A 19,585-nucleotide genomic window follows, 5' to 3' on the forward strand; every position below is an offset into this window, starting at 1 on the left:
GTCAAAGAATGAACTAAGTGCCGAGACCTGCACCTTTAAGGTACTAGGTCTAATCCTTAGGTCGAGGCCCCTTTGAAAGAAGTCTAGAATCTGAGCAACGTTCGGATGGAAAGGGTCAGGAATGTTTGGAGAACACCAAGAAGATAAATTCTTCCAGACTTTGCCATACATGGCATTAGTCACTGGTTTCCTACTTCTCTGGAGGGTTTGAAATCACTTCATATGAAAGACCTTTTGCTCTTAGGATTCTTCAGTAGCCAGGCCGCAAGGTTCAATATGTACAGATGCAACAGGGGGCCCTGGTGAAGGAGATTGTCCTTCTGGGATAGCAGTAGTGGATCCTCCCGGGCCATATCCATCAGGGCGCTGTGCCAGCTCGTTTCCGGCCACATGGGAGCAATCAGGATCGTAGTGACCTGATCGGACTGTATTTTCTTTAATGTCCTTGCCAGTACTGGGATTGGTGGGAAGGTATAAGCAAGGCTAAACTTCCAGGGGTGAGAAAAGGCATCCATGCCTAATGCCCCATCCGCGGTATTTAGAGAAAAATATGTTTTCACCTTTGCTTTCTGGCTGTTGGCAAATAAATCTACATCCGGAATTCCCCATCTTGCTGCTAGTGAAAGAAAAAAAAAAACTGTCTGGTCGAGGCACAACTTCCCCGGTTGGACATCCCTCCTGCTGAGGAAGTCTGCCTGAATATTGGCGGATCCTTTCAGATGGACCGCTGTAATGGAAATAAGATGTCTTTCTGCCCAGGAAAAAATTCTTGCAGTAACTGAGTTTAATCTTACAAACTTCGTGCCCCCTGGTGACGACGGTACGCCACTGTGGTCATATAGTCTGAGTAAATGCGAACATGATTACCCTGGACAAGGACAGTCGCGGCCTCCAGTGCCTCCTCTACCGCCTTCAGTTCCCTGAGATTCGATGAGCTGGTTCTGATGTCCGAAGACGTGGAAGTGGGTCTTCACCACCACAGCTCCCCATCCCCTCCGACTGGCATCTGACGTGAGTATTTTAGGAGAATCTAGTCCCAGATGACCCCCCCGCCAGAGATTCTGGAGATCCAGCGACCACGCAAGGGATGACCTGACATGACCAGGAAGAGGAACTCTTTTGGTCAGTGAACTTTGTTGCCTGTCCAAGGAAGAGAGAACATAAGTCTGAAGAACTTGCGTTAAGGAACCCAGGATGGACATAGAGTTTCGTAGGGTGGGGGCCTTATGGGCTCTGAACCCCGATATTCTCTGTAACAGGTCGAGCTGGCGGTCTCTGAACAGAAAGGATGTTCTTATTTCTGAATCCCGAAGGATTTCCAGAAATTTCTTCCTTGTAGAAGGGAAAAGATCAGATTTCCCCAGGTTTGGGATCCAGCCCAAGGTTTCCAGGATCTCTAAAGTCTTTGTCACATCAAAGTTCAAACGGGAGATGGATGGAGCGACAATGAGGAAGTCGTCCAAGTATGGAACGATCCAAATCCCCTGATGGCGAATGAAAGTTACTGCCTTCGTCATGATCTTCGTGAACACTTGAGGTGCTGATGAAATGCCAAATGGGAGGACATTGAATTGGTAATGGCTGACACAACAGTCCCTGGAAACTGCAAATCTGAGGAACTTCCGATAATTTGGATGGATGGGAACATGATAACAGGCATCCCTCAAATCTATCGTAGCTAGTGATGAGCGAGCATACTTGTTGCTCGGGTTTTCCCCGAGCACGCTAATGTGGTCTCAAGAGTATTTGTGACTGCTCAGAGATTAAGTTTTCCTTGCCGCAGCTGCATGATTTATAGCTGCTATCCAACCTGAGTACATGTGGGGGTTGCCTGGTTGCTAGGGAATCCCCACATGTAATCAAGCTGTCTAGTAGCCGCAAATCATGCAGCTAAGGCAAGGATAACAATCTATGAGCATGCCAAAATACTCGGAGACCACCCGAGCGTGTAGGGATTCCCTAGCAACCAGGCAACCCCCACATGTACCCAGGCTGGCTAGCAGCTGTAAATCAGGCAGCTGTGTCAACAAAAATTAAATCTCCAAGTAGTCACAAATACTCGGAGACCACTCGAGCAACGAGTATACTCAATCACTAATCGTAGCCATTACCCAATTCTGACCTATAAGGGGAATTACCGATTTGATTAATTCCATCTTGAACCTTCTGTATGTGATCACGTGATTCAAGGGTTTCAGGCTGATAATGATCCTGTGCTTCCCTGAAGGCTTTTTGACCAGGAAGAGGCGAGAATAATGGCCCCTGTCTATCTCCTGTTGAGGTACTGGAGAAATCACCCCTGCTTGAAGTAAATCCTGAAGACCCGATAGTAATGAGTCCCGGGAATCCAGCCTCTGTACGGATGTAATCCTGAGACACTCAAATTCTAGCTTTAAGCCATCCAGAATGGTACGGAGCACCCGCTGGTTTGTGAAGATGGACCGCCACCAGTAGAGGAAGTTGGAGAATCGCCCCCCAACGTGCGGAGAGTAGTCACTGTTTATCAGGAGTTTGTTGGTGGTGGGGGACAAGGATAGTCTTGCCTTTACCCCCTTTGGGATAGCTCCAGCGGCCTGCTTCACCTTTCCCCTTGTATTCTTTTTGAGAGGACTGATCCCTGGAGGAACAAAAAAATCATTTCTTAGGGTTTCTCTGTTCTGGGAGCGCTTTCATTTTGTTCGTAGTCTTTTCTATGTCGTCATCGAGGGCAGGACCAAAAAAATAGTAACCCTGAAATGGAATGGTGCAAAGTTTAGCTTTAGAAGTAATGTTGCCACTCCAGGATTTCAGCCACAGAACCCTCCTGGCAGAGTTAGAGAGGACTGTGGATTTAGCTGCTACAAGAACAGATTCTGCCAAAGCGTCGGCGAGGAAGCCTGTCGCTTTTTGAAATAGGGGAAGGGAGTCCAGAATTATCTCCCTAGAAGTTCCCTGGGTAAGGTGATCCTCGAGGGTGTGGAGCCAAAGGAACAATGACCTAGCAACACAGGTGGAAACCACGTTTGTTTTAACGAGGTTAGTGGAGGTATCCCAGGATCTCCTCAGTAAACTTTCAATCTTGCGATCCATGCGGTCTCTAAGCTGGGACGAATCCTCGAAAGGCAGAGCTGTCTTTTTCGCTAGCCTTGAAACCTGTATATCAGGTTTGGGTATCCCAAACAGAACAGTCCCCATCTAGGGGAAACAGATTTTTTAATTCAGAGCCTTTCTCAGGAAATTTCCATTCATGGAGGATAAATATCTGGATATTCTCGTGAAAGGAAAAGCCCTTCAGTTTTCTAGGTTTCAGGCCCCTGAACATTTCATCCTGCACTGATTGCTTTACCTCCTCCTCAACCCCCATGGTGCTCCTGACCATACCGATTAATTCCTTTATCACCGGATAGGAAAAATAATATTTATCGGAACTGGGGGTGGAAGTGGAACCCTCATTCTCCCATATATCCTCAGAGTCCGAAATAAGGACCTCGCCTGAGTCTGAATCATACTCCACAGGAGCCATCCTTATTTTTTTAGGACGAGTGGGCTGTGGTAACAGGGTCTGGGAAAGGGTGAACACAGAGGAATGGACCTCCTGTTTAATAAGGGTCTTGATACTGTCCAACAGCGAAGGTTGTTCAGTACGCAACACCTCGCCAGTGCAGGGCTGGCAAAGCTTCTTCATATATGAGGAAAGAAGCCTGGTAGCACATACACCACACTTGCGGCTGGATGCTTTACGCTTCTTAAGTGCAGGAACCCGGTCTCCCTAAAAGAAAGAGAGAAGGGGGGCTAAGTCTCCTATCATCATGCCATGCCTAGGAGTGATCCACTACTTACAGTAAGAGGGGGACGCTGGGCTCTGCAGAGGCAGAAAGGGGGGTTCTGACGCCATTCATGGTCTGTCCGTAGTCCCACAAACAGACAGTGGGCCTTACCTGGTGGCTTCCCCCGACCAAGATTAAATAATCGAGGTCTCAGCGTCGGCAAATCTCATGCTCCTCCTCTCGCAGGTCGGCAGGTGGGGGGGGGGCCCCGGAAGGGAAACGCCCCATGTGGCAGCAGATCCGGCAATACCGCGGCTACCGAGCGAGCGTGCGTTCCACACTGGAACGCACAGGAAGCGAACCGGAAGTTCGGGATGACGTCACTTCCGATGAGGGAGTACCACAGAATCTGCCGGCAAAAGGAGAGGAGAAAGCCGGGGAGCTGCAAGAGGACCCCGACCTAACGTCACTGCCCCGCTTTACCCCCCGAGGGCGTGGGAATGGAAGTCACGAGTCACACGTGGACCATGGAGACAGGAGCAGCAATGAGAGGAGAGTGGAACCCTCGACCTCAGCTGCCGGGTGGAAGGTAAGAAATCCTGGTGCTCCCAATCACCGGCCACAGCAGCACCATCAGAAGACCTCTTCATGCCCCATAGGGGAAAGGGAAAACACTGGTGATTGCAGGAAGGGGAGGGTATTTAACCTCTGTGTTTCCTGTCCCCCATTAGGGCGGATGACATCCTTCGATGCTGCTGTTGTGGAAGGTGACTGGAGAAAAAAAGAATTGCTTTTGTATCTCTATTCTAAGAGCCATAACTTTTTTATTTTTCCACTGACGGAGCCGTTTGGTGGCTTGGATTTTGCGGAACAAGATAACATTTTCATCGCTACCATTTTAATTTCGATTACACTTTTTTAAAGCATTTTATTCCACTTTTTGTTCAGCAGCTTTTTTTTTGTTTTGACAGTGTGCACTGAAAGAGTTAGCTAGTGTGACAGTTTTATAGGTCAGGTCGCTGCAGATGCGATGATACCAAATATGTGCAAATAAATAAATTTTTTATTGGTTTAAATATTTTTTCCTCTTTTTTACTTTATTTTGTGTTTTATTGTTCTAATAGTTTTAAAACAAAGTTTTGTTTTTCTTTACTTGGTCCCTGTATGGGACTTCAATTTTTATATCTCTGATCACTGGTCTCATACAATGCAATGCTCATGTATCTAGCAGATAGCAAAGGGGTAACATCATTGGGACCTGATCCAATCGGGTGCCAATGAGGTCACCTGTTAGCTACCGCTCTACACATTAATAGCAGTGCTTGCAGGACCCTGGTGGTCCTCAGCGCTGCGAGACCACTGACAGCTCATAAACGTCGGCGCTGCGCAAAGCCAAGCAAGCGTTGACGTTTATATATAGTGAGTGGTCGGAAAGCACAACAAAACAAAAATAAAAAACCACAATATCCCTCAACTGTCAGTCTTTTTGTCCCACGTCGTAATCCGTGTCTGGGGATAAATAGATTTCAACCTAAACAGTGCAAAGATGTGACCGTTCAGGCTGAGAACCACTGGGAGAATGAACTGCTGCAAGCAGTGACGAGAGTGATGAGAGCTGTCTCTACAGTATCAAGGGAACAGCGCTAACAGTACCGCTAGTTTCCAGGCATCGGTACGTGTCACAAAGATGACACATGGATGTTATCAGTGTGTCAGCGTGCACTTGTGCTGAACGTTTTGGGTCTACAGAAGAGGCTGGGTTTTTAGAAAGCTGGGAAATTTGCATCACCAGACCTTTCCTAACGATGATCATGAACCAGCCATAACCCTAACAGGCTAATTTAGGTCTGAAACCTTGGTCAAAGTGATCTCAGCACCCACATCTCCTAAACTTTTGCAACTTTTTCCTTTCTTTTAATTTTTAAAATAGAAAAAATTATAATATATATTTGTTGCCTAAAATGCAAAGGAAGCGTGTCATCTTTAACTTTATCCCTTTTACAAATCATTTTAACTTGCTTAAATGTTCACAACATTTTTGACCACGGGTGCCCAAACTTTTACATGACACTGTATATCATGTGCACAGAGATCCCCTTAGTCATTGAAAATATACAGTAAAATATAAATTTGATTTTTAAAAAAATACATGCCTTCTGTGTCCCATGACAATCATACGTAGCTTGTCGTCCATGTCTTGCATTTCATGGATCTGAACAAAGGTTCCAGTGTGGTAGATTTCATCGAGGCTTCCAACGAAATCCGACTCATTGCTAAAAAGCACAGAAAAATGAAGAAACACATTTGTGTAGAGATGACAAAAAAAGGAACCCTCTTCAACGCAGCAGATTTTAGGCTTAAAAAGGTTGTTCTATTCTTTTCTACCTGCTTTGCAAGGGGCGGTGTGCACCTTAAAGGCAACCTGTCACCCCCCTCAGGCGTTTGAAACTAAAAGAGCCACCTTGTGCAGCACTAATGCTGCATTCTGACAAGGTGGCTCTTTTAGTTATTGGTGCTGTAAATGCAGAAATAATCTGTATTGTAATTTGTCCTAAATACCTGTCTTCAGTCCTGGAGGCAGGCCTTTCCCCCCTGCTGCAGACGCCTCACAGCCGTCACTCAAATCTTCTTGGCGCCGCCTCCTCACCGCTGTTTTGAAATGAGCCGGCGCCTGCGCTCTTTTCTCCTGCCTTGGTCAGGTGCAGTGAGCGCTGCCAGTCTGTCCTCATATGCAGTCTCGCTGACTGCGCCTGTGCGGACGCCCTGCCTGTGAATCCCAGCCCCGCAGTGTCTTCTGATTTATTCATACTACGGGGCTGGGATTCAGCATTACTGCTGCACAAGGTGGCTCTTATAGTTTCAAACGCCTGGGGGGGGGGGGGGGGTGACAGGTTCCCTTTAAGCATTACAGTTTGAGCATGTTGCATGGTCATGATGCAGGTCCAAACTGAGCACCCATGCCAGTAGCAAAGGAAGTTTTGGAGTGTCTCTAGCATGAGAAAAGCCCAGATGGACCAAAAGAAATGCAGTGGTCTAGACAGCTTCCAGTAGCATGATAAGGTTGTAAATCATAGAACATGCACGCACACACTCCTTACCTAGGTTGAAGGCCACTCTACGACTGCAGGGTGGTGATCAACATAGGCAAAGAGTTGTAAGCCAAAGAATTAAAAATAAGTTCTTAAGAATTTAGAGAATTCATGCTGCCCAACTAGCGGACAGCTGCATGACTGCCTTTTTAAGGTCAATCCAGACAAAGCACGTCATAAAAGACTCTTTCTGTCACTGGGATATAAAAAGCAATGCTCTATTACTATTATGTGAATGCAAGGGTGATCACTAAATATAAATAAATACTTTAGCATTTATTTAAAAGGAAAAAAATCAAGACATCATGTGTATTTTTCTTATAATGTAAAACAGTAAATCATTTGAAATATCACATTATTTAAAGGAGTTGTCCAGGCTTGGAATTCAAGTGTGCAGTCTCTCTCTGGATGCAGATTTGTGAATCCTCACAGGGCACACAGTGTGAGCTGTAAGGATTCTCTAGTGTCAGCACCTGGAGCGGGTGATCATTTGACTGAAATTATGCGATTTGCATTCTTCCAGACACATTTCAACTAGACGTGTCAGACCTTGCTCAACTCTCTTGTATTGAGCGAGGTCACACACGTCTAGTCAACATGTGACTGCATGTAAGTAAATCGCATACTTGTGGTCATGTACTGAAACGCTTCTGGCACCGGAGAACCCTGTCAGCAAGCAATGTGAGGTTTCACATGTCTGCATTCATAGAGTGACTGCACACTTGAACCGCAAGGCTGAACAACCCCTTTACATTGCATGATAAATGACAATAAAAAAAACAGTGTGCAAAAGAAAGAACACACAAACACAATTTTTTTATATTTATATAACCCTCAGAATAAAATTAAAGGGAACAAATCATCTGATTTATGATGCATGTTTTATGAGTTGACCTCGATAAGGGGATCAGCATACATAAGATGTGTTTCAAGAAGGGTTTTGGCACCAAAAAGTTAGAGAATTTCATTTTTAGCAGGGACCTGCAGCTCAAATTAGGGTCATTGGTATGATTTGTTTTCTATTTTAAGCAGATCTAGGCAGGGATGACACTTTATCACTCCCACTGCTAAGCCTGCAAAGTAATACGTGGGGTATGTGCACACGATCCTAAGTTGCTGCGGGTATGACAACAGTGAGATGTTACAGCATAGTGGATGAGATTTCAAGAAATCAAATATCCAGAGATGTCTGCGGCTCACCTGTCGAGACGGACATGCGGTGCGTCTTCACAGACTGTAGCACGTCAATTTCTTAAGTGGAGAAGTGAGTCTCCGCAAGAAAAATTTAATCAATAGAATGTATAGAACGTGGTGAATCTGCACAGTTCAGTGAATAACAATAATAATTTTTATTTTTATATAGCGCTAACATATTTTGCAGCGCTTTACAGTTTGCACACATTATCATCGCTGTCCCCAATGGGACTCACAATCTAAATTCCCTATCAGCAGGTCTTTGGAATGTGGGAGGAAACCGGAGTACCCGGAGGAAACCCAAGCTAACAGGGAGAGACCATACAAACTATTTGCAGATGTTGTCCAGGGTGGGGCTTGAACCCAGGACCCCAGCGCTGCAAGGCTGCAATGCTAACAACTGAGCCACCGTGAACACATGCAGGTTCATCTGCGTTCAATAGGCAGCAGCACTCTGGACGCAGCAAAAACATACTACGTCAAAAGCGCTGCTACTTCCGGATTGTGGGCACCCTGCCTTAGTAGTAGCTTTGCTTAACTCTCATATTACCAAAAATGAGGTAGAAACATCATGAAGAGGCTATTACAGGGGTGGGTTCTTTTCCAAAAATGTAAATATATTATGCCAGTCACTTTATTCAAAACATTTGTGTGAAGAAAAACAGCTCCCGAGATTTGTGCCTCAACTGACAAAAGCTGTCGGTATAGCCGGTACACATACCAGAACTGCTAGAGCAGGGCTTAGGCCGGGTTCACATTGCATTAAACAGCAGCCCGTTCAACACATATGCTAACGGGCTGCTGATAACGCAAGTGCCGACATTATATCGCGCTAGCGCAGATAGAGCATCTGCTAGCTCTATCTGCGCTAGCAGTGACGGACCCGGAAACGCTGCAGCCCGCGTCTCAGGGTCCGTCACTCAATGACGGCACATCGCTAGCGCACGCCCATTGTGGGTGTGCGCTATTGATGCGTTATGCCGCGGTGTAACGTAGTCCGTCTAACGGACGCCATTAATGCTATGCGAACCCAGCCTTAAATAGGAGGAGACATTAATCTTCTCCTAGGCTTAGTGAGCACAGAGGACTGAGGTTGAAGAAAAAAAACCTTTGTGCTCAGTCAGCCAAGGAGAAGATTTATTTCTTCTGTCACCAACCTTCTCCTTGGCTCACAGAAGTACGGGTGCTTACAATACTGCCCCTATGTCAGCGAGACACCAGTCTCAGGAGTTGTGTTTCTTTAAACTGTAGCCCGTCATGACCGTGTATGTCTCAGATGGGCTACCGTTCCTTCCGAGCTCTGCCAAGCGCCCAAACAGTGGTCTACCCCCACATATGGGGTATCAGCGTACTCAGGACAAATTGTACAACAACTTTTGGGGTCCAATTTCTTCTGTTAACCTTGGAAAAATAAAAAGTTAGGGGCAAAAAGATCATTTTTGTGAAAAAATATGATTTTTTATTTTTACGCTCTGCATTATAAACTTCTGTGAGGCACTTGGTGGGTCAAAGTGCTCACCACACATCTACCGTAGATAAGTTCCTTAGGGGGTCTACTTTCGAAAATGGTGTCACTTGTGGGGGGTTTCAATGTTTAGGCACATCAGGGGCTCTCCAAACGTAACATGGCGTCCCATCTCAATTCCAGTCAATTTTGCATTGAAAATTCAAATGGCGCTCCTTTGTTTCCGAGCTCTCCCTTGCACCCAAACAGTGGTTTACCCCCACATATGGGGTATCAGCGTACTCAGGACAAATTGTACAACAACTTTTGGGGGGCATTTTCTCCTGTTACTCTTGGTTAAAAGGAGCAGCTAATGTCGTTTTAGTGATTGATCCATTAACACAGGTGTGGATGTTGATGAGGACAGGGCTGGCGATCAATCAGTCATGATTAAGTAAGAATGACATCACTGGACACTTTAAAAGGAGGCTGGTGCTTGGTATCATTGTTTCTCTTCAGTTAACCATGGCTATCTCTAAAGAAACACGTGCAGCCATCATTGCACTGCACAAAAATGGCCTAACAGGGAAGAGTATCGCAGCTACAAAGATTGCACCTCAGTCAACAATCTATCGCATCATCAAGAACTTCAAGGAGAGAGCTTCCAATGTTGTCAAAAAGGCTCCAGGGCGCCCAAGAAAGACCAGCAAGCGCCAGGACCGTATCTTAAAACTGTTTCAGCTGCGGGATCGGACTACCAGCAGTGCCGAGCTTGCTCAGGAATGGCAGCAGGCTGGTGTGAGTGCTTCTGCACGCACTGTGAGGCGGAGACTCTTTGAGCAAGGCCTGGGTTTCAAGGAGGGCAGCAAAGAAGCCACTTCTCTCCAGAAAAAACATCAGGGACCGACTGATATTCTGCAAAAGGTACAGGGAGTGGACTGCTGAGGACTGGGGCAAAGTCATTTTCTCTGATGAATCCCCTTTTCGATTGTTTGGGACATCTGGAAAACAGCTTATTCGGAGAAGAAGAGGTGAGCGCTACCACCAGTCTTGTCTCAAGCCAACTGTAAAACATCCTGAAACCATTCATGTGTGGGGTTGCTTCTCAGCCAAGGGAATCGGCTCACTCACAGACTTGCCTGAAAACACAGCCATGAATAAAGAATGGTACAAGAATGTCCTCCAAGAGCAACTTCTCCCAACCGTCCAAGAGCAGTTTGGCGCCCAACAATGCCTTTTCCAGCATGATGAAGCACCTTGCCATAAAGCAAACGTGATAACTAAATGGCTCATGGAACAAAACAGAGATTTTGGGTCCATGGCCTGGAAACTCCCCAGATCTTAATCCCATTGAGAACTTGTGGTCAATCATCAAGTGACGGGTGGACAAACAAAAACCAACAAATTCTGGCAAAATGCAAGCATTGATTATGCAAGAATGGACTGCTATCAGTCAGGATTTGGTCCAGAAGTTGATTGAGAGCATGCCAGGGAGAATTGCAGAGGTCTTGAAGAAGAAGGGTCAACACTGCAAATATTGACTTGCTGCATTAACTCATTCTAACTGTCAATATAACCTATTGGTACTCATAATATGATTGCAATTATATTTTTGTATGTGATATAAACATCAGACAAACACAAATAAAAACCAGAGGGCAGCAGATCATGTGAAAATATAATTTTGGTGTCATTCTCAAAAATTTTGGCCATGACTGTACTTAAAAAAACAAAATGAGAAAAGCAGTTGTAAAGTAGGTTGGAAAACTCTTGACACTCCAACTTTCTTGATTTGAAATCTCCAACCTAAAAGTAGCAGCCCGCAACTGCCCCAGAAAAGGCTCTCTCCACTTGCCTTGTGGCAGTGGCAAGAGGGACTCATGTGACCTTTGCATTGTCCAGTGACACCAAGTGTTAGGTGTCGAGTTCCCACCGCTGCACAGGGAGAATCTCGAACCATCTCCGCTGTGGTCTCCCATTCTTCTCCAGCTGCAGAGGAGTTTGCTCAGTGGAGACGTCGGTCCCAGAATCTAGCTCAGGCTGATACCGGACGACTGGTTAATACTGCCCTTAAAGGCTCTGTCCTTGTAGCCAGCAATGTTCAGCAACGAGCAGGTCTTTCTGGGACTAAGTCCTGCTTTTCCCTTACTGAGCATGCCCACGGGACGAGCTCCCATTGGAGGTCGGGGGTCACATGCTCAGGTCCTGTTTGCGGCTCCTATTGATCCACCTGGAAGGACTTGTAACACTGCCGCTATAAAATGTTCGAATGGCCGCTCGGCAATGCCCTAGTGTACACTTGTAAACGTGTGTGTGTTGACTGCTCGCATAAGGTGGATGATTGCTATCTAGCTCCCGACTTAGCTATCAGCACGTGACACACAAAACCACGTCAAATTGCTGTGACCGCCAGTGCGGCGCCGTGCGCTATTAGAGCGCTTACCTTACCCAAGCCTGGGTGGCTAGTGGCGTCTGCCAGAGCGGCACCGCACGCACTCCCGTGCATCTAAATTATTATTTTGGTTACGCTGACAACCCCAGTTGCGGTGTCGAGCGCAAGAGGTCTAGTTGTACTCTAATCCCGAGTCTAGAGGTAGAGTTCTGTGATTCCTTGCTTGTGCTCTTTGTGCGGTACCGCGGCCCTGTGACGCAACAGGGTTCGCTTTCTTCATACTAGGTGACGTTAACTTGTGTGTGAATCCATATTGTACAGCCATATAGTCCGTCATTACTTAGCAGCAGGTTCCATCTCTGCAAGGTGGACCCCGGGCTGCGAACGCACCTTACTCTATCTTTCTAATTATTTGGTGCATTCCGCTAGCCCTAACACCAAGCCCACAGCTTAGAAATGGAGAGGTGTCTATAAAGACACCTGTCCAATAGTAATCCTATAGTTATACTGAAAATAACCACACAGCCAGAATAAAGTCCTTTATCTGAAATTTAAAAAATAAAAAAAAAAACATGTATACTCACCTGACACCCATTTCATTGAAGTCATGGTCTACTGTACATATACATTAAAAAAAAAAAAAAAGCACATCCCTCAACTGTTCATCGTTCTGTCCCACACCGTAATCCATGTATGGGATACAGTAAATAGTTTTCTCTAATATCCCCCCATGAGAGCACACCGGAGAAGGTAACCACTCCCTAATAGTGATAGGAAACACAAAGAGGTCAAAGTCTCTCCCACATCCTCCCTCCAGTGTTTATTTCCGGTCCCTATCAGGGATGAAGAGGTCATCTGATGGTGTGCTGTGCCCAAAATAATTTAAAGATAGGCCCAGTTTGACCCCTGCTGCCAGGCTAACTCTCCTCCCCGAAGGCTGGTCCCGCCTCCATGAAGGACACAGGATTCACCTCCAGTCCACACTTTCGGGCAAGGTCTAAGGGGTTCTTCAGACTGAAGGCCTCTCTCAGCTCTCCAGCTCTATCTCCTCTTCTCATAGAGAAGTGCCTATCGCCTACATGCTGGAAAGCATCACCAGGTTGCTTCCGGCATGTCGTACTGGAGTACGCGCGTCACTATGCGTGCCAGAAGTGACATCCAACATCGGGCGGCAGGTTATGACGTAGCTTCCGTATTTTTGCGTTCCACGCTGGAATGCATGGGGAAATGTCGGATAATGACACTGCCTGTGATTGCAGTCTCCTGACTTTCACACTTGGACACCAGGGGGAGGAGATCCTCTAATGCGAGGATGGCGCTGTATCTGGTCGCCCACATCAGAGCTTTAAATAAGAAGACACCTTAAAGTAGGATCGATCCTGTGTGTTCAAATGGAGGGTTCAAGTTCTTCCCACTCTGCATCTGTAGAGCCCAGCACTGTTCCAAATCCAGTAAGTAGTCTGGCACTGGGGGTTTGTCTCCATGGTACAGGTATGTTGTATTATAGCTTTTATCCTTCTTTCATCTCTTCCACGGGGACAAGGAATCTGAACTAGGGAGCAGATCTAAAGCCTCACACAAATGTGCAGTCTGTGCTAAGAAACTGGCTTCTTCCCATAAGCGACCCTTATGTAAAGGATGCACAGAGAAGACCCTCAAGGAGGAACAATCTTAACTGATGGAAGAAATCAAAGGAATAGTCTGCCAGGAGATTAAGGGTATGTGCACACGTCAGGATTTCTTGCAGAAATTTTCCTGACAAAAAACGGACATTTCTGCCAGAAATCCGCATGTGTTTTACCGTGATTTTACCACGTTTTTGGCGTGTTTTTTGTGCGTTTTTTCCCAAATGCATAGAATCGTGGGAAAAACGCAGAAAATCCGCAAAAATAATGAACATGCTCATTTTTTTACTGCGATGCGTTTTTTTCGCGGAAAAAAACGTATCCATGTGCACAAAACATGCAGAATGCATTCTAAATGATAGAATGCATAATGTATGCGTTTTTAATGAGTTTTTAGCGCGAAAAAACCTGAACGTGTGCACATAGCCTAAATCTTCCCTGGCCTCTTTCTCCCAGCCCACACCCTCCCTCAGTAATTCCCCAGCGGCTAAAAGAAGATAGATTAGACAGGAAGAGGAAAGGGATGGTGTTTCAAGAGATGTCCATTCCGGAGGAAGGCGAGCTAAGCCTGGACCCCTGATGACTCCCAACATAACAAATATTTTTATTCAGAAAACATGGAAGATTGCCTTATGACGGTAAAGAGAACCATGGAGCTAGAAAAAGAAAATACTTCCCAGACAGTACAAGTAGAGATGTTCAGTGGTTTCTGTTCAAGAAGGAAACAAGTATTTCATAAGCATACTTGGGACCTAGTATTGGAAGAGTGGGATTCCCCAGAAGAGAGGTTGAGCACTCCTGTCGAGATGAGAGACAGGTTCCCAGGGGAAGGGGAGACCTCACAATGCTGGTCCGAGGTACCAAGGATAGACATACAGATTGAACTGGTGGCCATGAAAACAACCTTGCCATTTGAGGATTTGTTCTACCTGAAGCACCCTTTAGAGAGCAAAAAAAAAAGCCTTTCAAAAGGAAATCCTGGGAAACCTCAGCAGCATCGCTGAACACTAATGCAGTCTCCACATGTGGGGCATGATCAATGTCCCGCTGGCCTATTCAGCGGGAAGAAATTCTGTCTATCAGTACTCCCAGAGATGACATTCTGGCATCCTTACCTCACCTCCAAAAAGCAACAAGATTTTTAGCAAAAGCATCTGCAGAATTGATCAGATTGTAAGCGAAGTCAGGCGGCTTATCAAACTATGAGATGTGCACTCTGGTTAAATTATTGGATTGGGGACGTCACTTCAAAAATTAAATTGTGCTCCATTCCCATGTTTGGGTCAGCCCTTGACGACTTACTAGAGAAGGCCTCGATTAAGAAGAAAATCTTTTTTGCTCCTAAGGCCAGCTTCAAAATAAACCATGACGCAAAGACAGCTGGGGGGCTCTGAGCAACTCAGAATTCTTTCCCCAGTGGCACAAAATGTGCATGGATCTGTGAACTCTAAGATCAGCCAAAGAGGGAATAAAAATAGACTTTTCTTCCTATCCCCACAAAGGGCAAGGAAAACGTAACTCCCCCCTCCAGAGATGCATGCGACCTTAATAGCCGGTCTAAAAAGCCTGCTATCTTCGGGTAATCTCCCTCGTTCCAGAGAGGATAAAAACAGGACACTACTCCAGGCTCTTTCTAATAAAGAAACCAAGCAGATCTCATCGGATCATAAAAACCTTGAAATCCCTGAACCAGTACATAGTATACAGGAGATTCAAAATGGAATCTATCAGATCAACAATTCCCCTGATAGGCCAGGACTTCGTTACGGCTACGATCAATCTATAGGACAAATACTATCACGATCCTATTCACCCGACCTATCAAAAGTTTGAGGTTCGTGGTTGTCCAGGAAGAACAAACCATGTACTATCAGTTCAATGATATCCCGAACGGGAGTACATAGGCAGAACTGATCTTCACGAAAATCATGGCGGAGGTCATGGCGTACATCAGGTCAGGATATTTGCCTAATTCCATACCTCAATGACTTTCTGCCGATTGCCCCCTCAATATCATTACTTCAGAATCATCTGCAGACAACAACCCAGATTCAGTCATCCCTGGGTTAGTTAGTGAACCACAAGAAATTGGATATGGTTCCCTCTACAACAAAGATGTTTCTGGTGGTTCTATTGCATTCCCTCAACCAGACATCTTTCATATTCAAAGAGAAACAGGTCCAGTTAATATCAAGGATAATCATACTGTGAAGCAGAAAATGGGTGTCAGTAAGCTGTGCCATGTCAGTCCTCGGTTCCATGACATCCTGCATGCAGGTGGCAGCTTGGGCTCAGGTACATACCAGAGTTTTACAGCCACACATTCTTGCAAATTGGGATGGATCTCCAGAGTCCCTAAAACAAGAAAATCCCAACTCCACCTTAGGTAAAACCATCATTATCCTGGTGGCTCAGCCCAAGGAACCCCCTGGATCTAGGACCTTATGGCCATCATAAAAGTAGATGCCAGCAGAAGGGGATGGGGAGCCAAGGTCTCCCAAGATGTATTCTAAAGACTCTGGTCAAGAGAGATCAGCCAACAATCCTCCAACTTCAGAGAACTGAACCCTGTTGAAGTGCTCAGATCGGCAATATCTTTGATACAGAATGCTCATGTCAACATGAGTACAGCAGTCCACCTTCATCACCAGGGAAGCATGAGACACGAGGACCTAAAGTCAATCTCAGCAAGAATATTCTCTTGGGTCAAAGAAAACCTCTCCTCGTTAGCCCTCCTCATAAAAGGCTTTGTCAATGTACAGGCAAATTTCGTCAGCAGGAGAGAGTGACCCAGTGAAATAGAGTTTAAATTCCGAAGTCTTCCAGATGCTAACCAAAAGATGAAGCCACCCAGAGGTAGATCTTTTCGCATGATATTAGAACGCGAAAATTGCTCTGTTCTTTTCCTTAAATCCAAACGATGCCTGCCTAGGTATGGACTAATTTGTCCATCAATGGAAATTCAAGCTGGCATACGCCTTCCCTCCAGTTCCTATCTTACTAAGAATCCTGCAAAAAATAAGATCCAAAAGAGCCACAATGATTCTAGTAGCACCGTTTTGGCCGAATAGGAGCTGGTTCAGCACCTTAACCAGCCTGAGTATAGCTTCCTGAACCTTCCTCCAATCAGAGAACTCCTTCACACCAATGGTCAGTTCATCATCCAGACCCCAAGAAGCTACACCTGGCAGCCTGGCTTCAGATTTCTTAATTTTGAGAACCAAGGGTCTTTCAGAAAGAGTCATTAGAACCCTTCAAAAAATTAGGAAACCGGTAACGAATATCATATCATAAGATATGGAGGACCTTTATGTTGTGGCATGCACCTGAACATCCAGACCCACGTCAACAAACATCGCCCAGATCCTGGATTTTCTGCAGGAAGGCCTAGGAAAGGGTCTCAAACCCAAGTGGCAGCACGGAGTTCCTATTTTTACCAGAGCCTGGCCTAGCATAGCAGGGTGAAGATATTTATAATGGCAGCTTCTCGCACTTGTCCTAGAATAGTGAACCTGGTCCCTTCCTGGGACCTTAATCTTGTCCTTAAAGGGCTGACACTTCCTCCAAATTGGGCCCTCATCTATAAAGCTGGACAAACTTTCTTGTAAGACAGCCTTCCTTGTAGCCATAACCACAGCTAGAAGGGTGGGTGAACTAAAGGCTCTCTCAGTTAACAAACCATACTTGAAAATCCTAGAAGACTCATTATTTGGTCCAGGAACCATCGTTTCTACCCAAGGTGGTCTTGGAGTTCCACAGATCGTAAGATAATTCTTCCCTCCTTTCTGACAGAAACCGACAAATGAGAAAGAAGAATTCCACACTCTGGACGTACGGAGAGTGATCCTTCATTATCTCTAAAAAACACTGAAGTGTAGATGGGGCCAGAGTCTGTTTGTCCAGCTTCAGAGACAGAATAAAGGGAGGAAGACTTCCAAATCCACTATCACCAACTCGATCAAGAGAGCAATTACTGAAGCATAACAGATCCATGGCCTTCCACCACCGTAGAAGCTCATGGTACACTCCAATAGAGCTGTATCTGTCTCCTGGGATGAAAAAGCCAGCGCTTCCATTGAACAGATTAGCAGAGTTACTACCTGGTCCTCAGTCCATACGTTCTCCAGACATTACAGGCTAGATCTAACGTCTGTTAAAGATATAGACTTTCGGGAGGAAAGATCTTTAGGTTATTGACCATCCCTAAACATTACTCTTGGATATTTCTCCTGCGTGCTGTTGTGTGAGGTTATTAGAGAAAACAGAATCATACTTACTGGCAACTCGATTTCTAATAACCCACTGGCAGAACTAGTAATTCCCTCCCCTGACTCTTTTGGGTTTCCTGTCCCTATTATGGAGGGGTTTCATCCCCCGGTGTGATGTCGTGGTGTGTTATTACAAACCGAATAACCGGTAAGTCTAATTCTATTTTCAACCTAGACAGTGCCAAGATGCGACCGCCCAGGCTGAAAATCACGGGCATATCAGCTGCTGCAAGCTAAGCGTTCGTGATGTCATCGAGGTTACTGCAGGTCACCGAGGCTGTGTTCTCAGCTGGACCAATGAACTGCTGTGACCTCAGCAAGATACCCGCAAGCACCATGAGAAAAACTCTCACAGGTACAACGCTGAGCTCAGCGAGTCACCACAGTTCATTGGAGTGGCAGGGAAAGCAGCCTCAGTGACTTGCATTAACCTTGATGACGTTACCACTATCTTTAGGCTGGGGAAGCCAATATCCATGGCTCCCTAGCAGCCTGAGAATAAGCCACAAGATGTCTGTTTAGCTTCGTTGGTTGTTTATAAAAAAAAAAAAAAAAAAAGAAAATGTGGGACCGCATGCAGTTTTTTTACATTTATTTAACAATGTGGGGACCTCGCTATTCTTGATAACCAGCCATGATGAAACTGACAGCTGAGGGTTGCAGCCCGGAGCTGTCAGTTTTGCCTGGCTGGTTATCAAAAATACAGGGGTATCCACAAGTTTTTTTTTTTTATATTTATTTATAGCGCAGACAGCAGCTATGAATACTCCCATCAGCTGCCTCCTGCTCTCACTGTTATTAGCAGTAGTAGCCGTAGGCTGAAGGGAGTAGTAGTCCCATCAGCCAACGCCTTGTGATCGTCGGTTTGAGGAAAGGTCGATCTCTGGACAACCCCACATGGCCACAATTTGTTTGAACACCAAATTTTTCAGGGACCACTCTTCCTGTAGCAGTGGCTTGAGGCTCAGGAAGCATGCCTTGATGTTGTCTTTTCCTTTGATACGTAGAGTGGACAGTGACAGGATGTTTGCTTCTGCCAGCATGAAAATCCGCTTTGCAATTTGCGTTAGGGTTCTGGAGCGAGTGCCCCTTGATGGTTTAAGTATGAGACCGTGAACTGGTGGTCCGAAAGGATTTTTACATGGTGGCCTCGTAGGAAGTGTAGTGGACTGTTTAGGGCGTTCTCGACTGCAATTAGCTCTACCTCTGACCATGCTCCCTAGACTACATGGCCTCCAGATGAGCCCCCTATCCCATGGGACTGGCATCTGTGGCGACTACCATTTTGATGGGGGGAATCCATGGTACACCCTCCCGGACTTATTCTATCCTCAACCACCAATGGAGAGAGTATCACCTCGAGGGAGCGTCATTCTGCCTTCTACATAGCCCTGTAAGGATCGCTCGCTTTCTAGTATGTGCTATTGTAACTCCCTTGTGTGGATCTGGGCCATTTTACTGCTGGGATACGGGATGTGAGGGACCCCAGTGGGGACATTGCTTTCCTGAGGGTAATTACTGGATCCCTTATTGTCATGGAGATCAGATTGACCAACTTCTCTTTTTTACAATCTGGTAGACGACATTCTTGTCAGTCCGAGTCAACCACGAGACACAAAAAGATCTGTGTCCTTTGTGGTTCCAATCTTCATTTTGATCTAGGTTTAAACACCATCCTAAGCTCTTTAAGATGTTGCATATCTCTTCCACTTGACTGACAATAAATGTATGAGCTTCCTACTAATAGAAAATCATCTAGGTAGGTAATGATCAACCCGTTTTCTTCCCTAAGGTGGGCCGTAATTTCTGCTATTAGCTTCATAAACA

General features: G+C 45.7%; 1 protein-coding gene across 8 annotated transcripts in view; it reads right to left on the bottom strand.

Annotated features, from left to right (window-relative positions):
* LONP1 (lon peptidase 1, mitochondrial) overlaps nt 1-19,585 on the bottom strand; it is a 480,916-nt gene that overhangs the window by 375,131 nt on the left and 86,200 nt on the right. For 6 of the 8 annotated variants that reach the window (XM_069767870.1, XM_069767867.1, XM_069767868.1 and 3 more), the window contains exon 3: nt 5,900-6,019. The exons of the other annotated variants lie outside the window; for them this stretch is intronic. In XM_069767870.1, coding sequence (XP_069623971.1) covers nt 5,900-6,019 — 120 coding nt within the window. The remainder of the gene's footprint in view (nt 1-5,899; nt 6,020-19,585) is intronic. 8 annotated transcript variants of the gene reach the window in all.

The sequence above is a fragment of the Ranitomeya imitator genome, chromosome 1 (assembly GCF_032444005.1).
Source record: "Ranitomeya imitator isolate aRanImi1 chromosome 1, aRanImi1.pri, whole genome shotgun sequence".
In the NCBI taxonomy this organism is placed as follows: Eukaryota; Metazoa; Chordata; class Amphibia; order Anura; family Dendrobatidae; genus Ranitomeya; species Ranitomeya imitator.